The following is a 9,432-nucleotide window of genomic DNA, read 5'->3' as shown; positions in this document are numbered from 1 at the left end:
CTCATGCTGTCGCTGCCCCAACTCCCTCCCAGCCCATCACTCCACCGCAGAGCTTCTCTGGTGGTTCCGGCCCACACTGCTCACCCTTTCAGGCTCTTAACTTTTCTGGCAGGAATCTCAACCCTGCATAACTTAGTACTTAATTATAGACTTGTACTGTTCACTGGCTATTTTCCATTTGCCTGTCTTGTTCCCAAGAAGCCTGTGAATGTCTGAGTTAGGTGTAGAGTTTCTACCTGTTCCCCTCCCCAGGGCCCAGTACAGGGCTGAGCACTCAGATACTCAGTGGAGCTGACTTCCCAGGAAGGAGGCAGGGTCTCTGCTATTCCCAAAGCTGACTGGCACACCCCGACCCTCCACCCCAGCAGGACGCCTCATATCTCTGCAGGTGTGTATACACACATGCACACACACACTCACCTTCTCTGTTACACATACATCTAATCAAAAGCTCTCTTCCCAAACTGAGGCTCTGCTATTCCCAAAGCTGACTGGCACACCCCGACCCTCCACCCCAGCAGGACGCCTCATAGCTCTGCAGGTGTGTGTACACACATGCACACACACACTCACCTTCTCTGTTACACATACATCTAATCAAAAGCTCTCTTCCCAAACTGAGAGAATTACATGACTGGAACTTCCTACTCAAGACAGAAAACTCCCTCCTAACTGAATCCTGGGCATTGCCTTCATTGTGGAATTCCCATTTGGATCATCAAAGCCACCAGAGTTGGTGGGAGCTCTGGGACCAGTGAGATGTCACATCTAACAGAGGCTGGAGCTGGATTGGTCATTGGAGAGAGGACTTTGTATCTCGATTCTAATTCTGGTCCTGCTACTGTATAGGGGGAGGGGGAGAGGTGACTTTGACACATTAATGCTTTGAGATATCTCCATGCAGTGATCTTGGGGGCTCTGAGGAAGACGCCTCCTCACCAGGACCTCACTGTGCAGCTCACAAGGGGTGTGATGGGCGGCTCCTGGAGCTACCCTGTCCCCATGCACCACCTCTCTTACCAAAACATCTCTCTGCCCTGACCCCAATGCCCCGCATGGGACCCCCTAAGCTGTTCACCCTCAGGGTTAAATACTGCCATCTCAAACTTCTCATTCCAAAGCGGGAAGAGAGCATATAACATGAAGCCCCAGACACAGAATAATCTAGAGTTCAGATTGATTTCTTCCCAGACACTTAGGAGATGGTATGAGGGTTTGGGGCTTGGTGAGAGGGCGCTGACCAAGGGTCAAAGGGTCAGTGTAGGGAGGTGAGAGGTGGAAAGGACTTGGTGGGTGATGGGTGGGGCCCTGAAGTCAAATTCTCTTCCTTTACAATTTTACCCATGGCCAGTCCTCACATGTAAATAAAGAAACAAGTGAATAAACAAAGGGGCTTAGATAAGAACAGATAAAAATAGTTGTGTAAAACATCACATATACCACTCAGCCTGGAGGAGCCAGGGAGGGGTGTCGCTGTGGGGGGGATGTGGACTGTGTGTGTCCCCTTCAAAACCATGGCCATCCTGGGCGGCCCAGCCTTTGAGGGAGGCGGGCTGTGATTCCTCTGTTGCTGCAGCTGTCAGAGTGGGAGACACCTACCGATAACCATCAGGAGGTGTTGCAACTGGCCGTGTGAAGCCTCCGGGTGGCGGGGCGCTGAGCAGTGCCGCCTCTGTGGGCATGGCCCGCTGGCAGCTGTGAGCACTCCTGGGTGCAGCAGGGCTGGGCGCAGGAAGGCTGGGAAGCCTGTGTGCCAGAAGATCCTGGCCAAGCAATGAGGCCGGGCGGGGGCCTCGCAGGACCCAGACCCTGCTTGCACATCCGGCGGGCCTGCTGAACCTCGCCAACCTTGGGGGCTGCCTCCTGGTGGAGCTTAACAGGCCACCTGTGGTTGCAGCCACATTCCAGGCTTCAGGCTGGTCGGGAAGCTGGCAGCGAGTTCCAACAGGGAGCGGCAGGTCCCAGCTGGGCAGCAAGCGCTGAAGGGAGGTTCCTCCTTTCCTGCCAGAGCCCAGAGGCTGAGGAGATGGAGGAACAGGTGTTCAAAGGGGACCCAAACACCCCTCATTCCATCTCCTTCTCGGGCAGTGGATTCCTGTCCTTCTACCAGGCTGGGGCCGTGGACGCCCTGCGGGACTTGGCCCCGAGGATGCTGGAAACGGCCCATCGCTTTGCAGGGACATCAGCAGGGGCCGTGATTGCGGCCCTGGTCATCTGCGGGATTGAAATGGGTAAGGCCTTTGTTCTGGGCTCCCTGGCAAGTCTCTGGAGGGATTTGCAAAGCAGAGCCTGGAGAATGCTTGGGGATGCTATTGGGAGCAAAGCCAGCCCTGGGTGGCAGGAAAGGAAGAGGCGGGTCATGTGGAACAGCCGGCAGCTGTGATCTGCCAGGTCCCAGTCTCTGACCCATGGGTGGGCTTGGACCCACCTCTCCCTCTCCCTCAATGCCCTTATCTTCGAGATGCCTTGTCTGCCAGGGCCCGGGAGAGGGAAAGGCAATATCTCCCTCAAAAATCCTGGTGTCAGAAGTTATATCACAGCACACTCATACCTTGGGGTTGAGTGTTGCTCCCACCTGGACTCTTTTAAAATGTGAATACTCTTGGGAGGGACAACGCTTCAAATTGTTATAAGCTTGGTGGGGAGGGTTTGTCAACCACCTTCCAAGTGGCTGGAAAGATGAAAGCCCTGATGCTGGAGGGGCGGGCAGGAGGTGGCCAGAGGGGGAGAAACTGGGAAGGAGGGGTCGGGGGAGACTATTTAGGGTCCCTTCTGCCCTGTTGGTCCAGGGGTCTCAGAGAGCAGGATGAGCCGTGCGCTATCCTGGGCAGGGGGAGCCAACGGTCTGAGCAGCCCAGAGAATGGGCCCAACAGCCACATGGGCTGCCAGGAACAGAGGGGGGCATTTATTCAGTTACCGAGCTTCTGTGCCGGGCTCTCTTTCAGGCACTAGGGACAAGTCCCTGGCTTCATGGAGCAGAAATTCTAAACATAAGAGACAGATAATAAACATTTGAATAAGGAAACTTCTAATGCAATGTCAGGAATAAGATCTGTGAATATAATTACGGCAGGAAAGGGACAGAGAAGAAAGTGGGGACTATTTTAGAAAGTTGGTCAGGGGATCCCTGTCTGAGGAGGTGAGAATGAAGTGAGAGAACAAGCCACCTGCGGATGCAGAGAAAGATCACTCCTGGCAAGGAGCAGCCAGGAAGCCCCGGGCTGGGGAGTGGTGGCCCGGTGGAGAGGTGAGCAGGGCCCAGGGCATGTGGGGCCCTGTGCCATGGTGGCCAGCTCTGATTTTATCCCGAGGCATGCAGTAATGGAGGAGAGGTGGGGAGGAGGCAGAGACCACGCGCTCCACAGATCAGACCCCAGCTCTGCCGTTGCACCATGTGACCTGGGGACACATTATTGAACATGCCGTGCCTCAGTTTCTTCATCTGTAAAAGGGAGATCCTAACAGTGCCTAATTCGCAGGGTTGTTAAAAGACTTACTGAGCTAACATGAGTGAACTCCTTGTTGTATGGCAAGTGCCCGGACTCTGATTTGAGTGTTTAAAGATCCCTGGCTGCTGGGCAGAGTGGGTTGGACAGAGCAAGGCAGAAACTGGGTGAGGAATGAGTGTGGCAGGTGACTGGGTGGTGAGCACGGTGAGAAGAGATTGGATTCAGGATTCACTTTGAAGGGAGGGCCAGCTGCACGGGGTGAGGAAGAAGTGGCTGTGGACAGCAGCCTCATCCCAGCGCCAGCGGGGTGCATTCCTGCCTGGGCATCTCTATGCTGGCTGCAAAGGCTTTGTTTTAAAGAATAAGAGTAATGTCCACTTGCTGAGTACCTCTTAGGTGCAAGAAAAGTTTTTCTTTTTAATATTTCAAAAGTAATAAACAAATTCTTTCTTGCTGTGCAAAATTCAAACAGCATGAAAGTATATAAAGTAAAAGTTTATAGCATAGAAAGAAATCCTGCACTCACCCTGCTGTCCCTAATCCCACTCTCCCTCCTGTAGCCAGTGCTAAGCGGTGATCCTTCCAGATCTTGTTTATGCACAGAACCCTCTGTCAATGTAGCCTCCATCACCCAATGGGCTCTAGGACAAGCCTTCGGAAAGGGGCTTGGGTTCAAGCCCCCAGTCCCTGGCCTGGAGTCACAGAATTCCTGCCCTGAAGTTACCTGGCCTGGGGATTCTCTCTCCCTTTCCAGGTGCCTGCATTGCTCACCTGCTTCATCACGCCCACCCTCCTCCTGTCTTTATATCAACTTCTTAAACTACGCCATCTGAGCGACTCAATGGTGTCCCCATCCTTTGGCATCTAAAGACTTTTCAGAATTCATCCAAATTCGATAAATACTGCCGAAAACCTACTTGGCCAGGCTGTGATGGGCATGGATGGCAGGGCAGGGGAACTAAAACCAGTGAAAAGGACACCTAACTGTGGCTGTAATCAAGTACTAGATGTGTGCTGCTTGTAATTATGGCAGAAGTTCAGGAAAGAGTGAGACGTGTGTGGGAGTCCTACCCCTCAGCAGCCTGTTTTTGAGACTTAGCCCCGTCACTCCAGTCTAGTTCATTCATTCTCACTGCCGTGCAATTCACTATAAACCAGCACTTCCTTTACATCAGGCACTGTTCTAGGTCTTTGTCCTATTAACTCATTAAGTCTTTACAACAACCCTCTGAGGTGTAAACTGTTATTATCTCCTTATTACAGAGGAGGAAACTGAGTCACAGGAAGATTATAGAACTTGTCTAAGTAACGTCATACAAAATAGTGCTTAGTAAAGCTAGAATTTGAACCCAGTGTACACTCTTATCCTTTAAACTACTCTGCTTCTTGACAAAGCCATATCGGGGGTGGGGATGCCAGTTATATAGCTAGTGGGATCAGTCTCTCTGAACAGGCAGACTTTGCACACAGAGCTGAAACCCAAGAATATCTTGGGGGCAGCATTGTACACAGTAGGAAAAGTGAATCTTATAAAGTCTCGACATCAGTTAGAAGCAGTAGAAAAACTGGGGCTAGGTCTCTTGACTTTCTTCGAGTCTCTGTATTCCATCAATAGCACCCCATGGTTCAGTTAGCCATTCTGTTGAGGGACATGGCCAATTTTTTGTTGTAAACAATACTGCAATGACCATCTTTGTCTGTGTCTCCCATGCCCATGTGGAATATATGTCATCCTAGGGTGTGCGTATCTTTAACTTCACTAGGCTTTGCTAAATTATTCTCAAAAGTGGTTGTACCAATTTAACCACTAGCAGCATATAGGAGTTCTAATTTCCCCACAGTGTCATCAACCCTTAGACTTGCAAGTTTTATTTCAAATTTATGAATGTGCGATTATATGTAATTTATTTTACTTATTTAATCTGCATATCCTAATTGCTAGTGATGTCAAGCATCTCTGTGTAATTGACCACCTCTGTTTCCTCATCTGTAACTCGCCCCTCATCACTTTTTCCTGTTTTTTTCTACCGAGTTATTATTATTTTTTTCTTTAACCTGTAGATATTATTTATATATTCTGTATGCTAATCATTTGTCAGTTATAGACATAACACCTATCTCCTCCCACTCTATGGCTTGTCTTTTTAATGTGTTTGTGACGTTTTGTCATTCAGAAAATTTTAAACTTAATATTGTCAAATGTATCCATCTTATCCTCTTACAGTTTATTTTCAAATATCTTTCTTTATTAACATAATTTCTTCTACATTGTCTTTCAACAGTTTTAAGGTTTTGCTCTCTCTTGTTTAGGTTAACCCATCTTGAATTTATTTTTGTTTTTTTGTTTGTTTGTTTGTTTTTTTAAAGATGACCGGTAAGGGGATCTTAACCCTTGACTTGGTGTTGTCAGCACCACGCTCTCCCAAGTGAGCCAACCGGCCATCCCTATATGGGATCCGAACCCACGGCCTTGGTGTTATCAGCACCATGCTCCCCCAGTGAGCGAACCGGCCATCCCTATATGGGATCCGAACCCACGGCCTTGGTGTTATCAGCACCATGCTCCCCCAGTGAGCGAACCGGCCATCCCTATATGGGATCCGAACCCACGGCCTTGGTGTTATCAGCACCATGCTCCCCCAGTGAGCGAACCGGCCATCCCTATATGGGATCCGAACCCACGGCCTTGGTGTTATCAGCACCATGCTCCCCCAGTGAGCGAACCGGCCATCCCTATATGGGATCCGAACCCACGGCCTTGGTGTTATCAGCACCATGCTCCCCCAGTGAGCGAACCGGCCATCCCTATATGGGATCCGAACCCACGGCCTTGGTGTTATCAGCACCACACGCCTGAGTGAGCCACGGGCCGGCCCTGGAATTTATTTTGTTGATAGGTTAAGTTAGAGATCTTGTTTTTTGTTTTGCCATATAATAAACTAGAGTCAGGCCTCTCCCAGTTGTTTGAAATGCTGCCTTTGTTATACTCAAGTTGCTGATTCTTACGCGTCTGTGCTGGAGTCTCTCTACTCTTTCATTGGCTATTTTGTCTATTTCTGTGCCAAATTACTGTTGTAATCAGGGGTGTATCATATGTGACAAGCCCTCTCCTCCTCCTCCTCCTTCCCTTCCTTTCTTCAAATATTGCCTCTATTATTCTTGGCCCTTTTTTCCTCCTATGTGAAAAGCTCTATTGGGATTTTGATTGAAATTACCTCTTCCCATTTATAAATATAGTCTATTTATTCTGATCTCTTTTTTTCTTCTTCTTCCATAAAGATTTTGCATGTTTTTTTTATTAGATTTACTTCTGGGGGCCTTATAGTTTTTGTTGCTATGGGGAATGGGATCTTTTTTTATCTATGGCATTCTCTAATCTAATTGATTACTGTTGCTATAAAGGAATGTTGATGGTTTTTGCATATTGATCTTCTTTTGAGCAACCTTGTTGAACATTCTTAGTAGTTCTAAAAGTTTGTTGGTAGATCATCTCATGTTTTATGTGTAAACAATCATGCTATCTGCATGTAACCAGAGGTTTGTCTCTTTTAAAAAAAAATGTTCTTAAACAGGAGGCCACCAGGTCCTCTGAACTCAAGACCACGCCCCCTCCTTTTGTTCCCGGCCTGGGCTTTTCTGTCCTGAGATTGTGTGTTTTGCTCCTATGAAAGCTAAGGCAGCAGAGGGTCCATCTTCTGCTATGTATGTGCCTGGTTTTCATTAGAAATGTGGTAAACATTAATGAATTCATTCATTCACCTAGAAGAGATGGTCTCCATGACAACCAGTGGGGGATTCAGTATTTCCAATCTGTTCCAAAGTGGGGATGGAAACTTGCCTCAAAGCTGAACTTGCATAACTTTGAAAAATAAATTTTTTTTCTTATAAAAGAATAAAGATTTGGTAGGCTTAAAACCCCATCTCCTACTCCTTGGTACCTTCCTTCTGATAAAAACAGCATGGCAAGTCAGTCCTTCCTTCCTCCCCTCCTTTCACAAGTGATTGTTGAGCATATACTAGGCCCTGCAGAGGATACAAAGATACGAGTATAATACAAAATGCAATTCTGCTCTTTCCCTCAAGGAGCGTACAGCCTACTCAAACTTGAAGGCAGCCACCAAATAGTCATAATGCAAGAAAGTTCCACTTGAATGTCAGAAATTTAAAAGGCACAGGAGTGAGTAAACACCTCTAATCATGGAAGGCCTCATGGAAGTGGCAGTTGAGCTAGTGCCTGAAAGGTGAATAGAAGCTGGACAGGTAGAGACAGGTTGGGCAGGAATCTAGGCTTCTAGCAAGGCTGTGGCGTGACAACATGACAAAGCCACGCAGGGGAGAAGTGTGATGCCAGCAGAAGGTGGTGAATAGCTCAGGTCAACTGGTGTTGGGGTTGACATGAGAGTTTCAGACAGGCGGATTTTGGCTCTGCAAGGGCTGTCCTAGATGGGAAGGGGACATTCCTGAAGAAGGAGATGACCTGCCCTCAGAGGCCTAAGCAGGGCTGGAAGGCCACCCGCTTGATTCCTGCTCCAGTTGTCCCTGTATCATTTAGCACATTGACTGAAATGACCCATAAAACCTCAGGTCTCCAAATTCATGGACTGAAACCCACAGTAGGAAAGTTTTTTATATTGTAACCCAGTATAAACAAGTCTAAAAATAAGTTACATGATAAAATTTGTATTTACTATACTCAATGCCATAATTTTGATATTCCCTTCTTGTCATTAAAAAATATTCATTAGGACACACTAAATCAATGGTTCTCAGTCTTGGCTGCACATTAGGATCACTTGGGAAGCTTTGAAAACTTCCACTACCAGGCTCCTCCCCAAACTAATTAAATCAGGATCTCTGATTTAGGGCTGAGAACCGGGCATCAGTGTTTATTAAAGCTCCCCAGGTGATTCCAGTGTGCAGTCAGTTGAAACCAAGTGAACTTTGGAAAACTAAGATATATTACCGTAGATTCTATGAGTATATGACCAGGCAGTAGAAATGGGCCAAGCATTTCATAAGGAAATCTGTAAAATTCCCATCACAGCCCTGGGCAAACTAAAACTCTGTATCTGATTATTAATAGGCAGTGGTTTTTTCCAGATAGAGGAAAACCATCTCGCTACTGTGGCCTCAGGCTGGATTCGTTTCTCTGAGTTCCTCTGGCTGGGTCATAATGAGGAAGACCCCTCTTGGTGAATGGGCTCCCTTCCCCTGTGCCCATCCCCACATCCAACCCACTTTCCAAAGACACCGGTGGATGTAAGTGGCCCAGAGCCTTTCGTGGCTGTTTTTCCTCATGCTTTTTTTTAAAATAAAAACTTAAGGGAAAAAACCTTATCAAGATATAATTCACATATCATATAATTTACCTAAAGTGTACAATTCAATGGCTTTTAGTATATTCACAGAGTTGTGCGACCACCACCACAGTCAATTTTACAACATTTTAATTGTCCCCCAAAGAAACCTTCTACCTTTAGTTGTCACCTCTCAATTTGTCCATTCCCCCAAGTCCCTGGCAGTCATCTACTTGTCTCTTTAGATTCACCTATTCTGGTGAGGGGAGTCATATAACATGTGGCCTTTTATGTCTGGCTTCTTTCACTTTAGCATAATGTTTTCAAGGTTCATTGCGTTGTAGCAGTGTCGGTAATTCATTCCTTTTTACGGCTAAATAATATTCCGTTGTATGGATATACCACATTTTATTTAACCATTCACTAGATACTGAACATTTGGCTTTTAACTTTTGGCTATGATGGATAATGCTGCTATGAACATTAACGTACATATTTTAAACTTTTTAAGACAGAAAAATGTCAAACATATTGACAAAAATAACGTAATGAACCTTGATGTACACATCATCTAACTGCAACAATTATCAGCATTTTTCAACCAGGTTTCATCTATACACCCCCACCCCTGCTTTGTTGTTGCTGTGCTTTTTTTTTTTTTTTTTTTTTTTTTTTTTTTTTTTTC

General features: G+C 46.8%; 1 protein-coding gene and 1 pseudogene across 1 annotated transcript in view; one reads left to right on the top strand and one right to left on the bottom strand.

The window, feature by feature from the left end:
• LOC103607587 overlaps positions 1 to 1,682 on the bottom strand; it is a 14,042-nt pseudogene extending 12,360 nt beyond the window's left edge.
• Positions 1,683 to 2,026: 344 nt separating this feature from the next.
• PNPLA1 (patatin-like phospholipase domain containing 1) overlaps positions 2,027 to 9,432 on the top strand; it is a 37,302-nt gene continuing 29,896 nt past the window's right edge. Inside the window, exon 1 of the mRNA XM_008592070.1 lies at positions 2,027 to 2,231. Within this exon, the coding sequence (XP_008590292.1) occupies positions 2,027 to 2,231 (205 nt within the window). The remainder of the gene's footprint in view (positions 2,232 to 9,432) is intronic.

This window comes from Galeopterus variegatus, unplaced genomic scaffold, assembly GCF_000696425.1.
Source record: "Galeopterus variegatus unplaced genomic scaffold, G_variegatus-3.0.2 Scaffold151, whole genome shotgun sequence".
In the NCBI taxonomy this organism is placed as follows: Eukaryota; Metazoa; Chordata; class Mammalia; order Dermoptera; family Cynocephalidae; genus Galeopterus; species Galeopterus variegatus.
The sequence above is the reverse complement of the archived record's forward strand: the minus strand, read 5'-3'. Positions and strand labels throughout refer to the sequence as shown.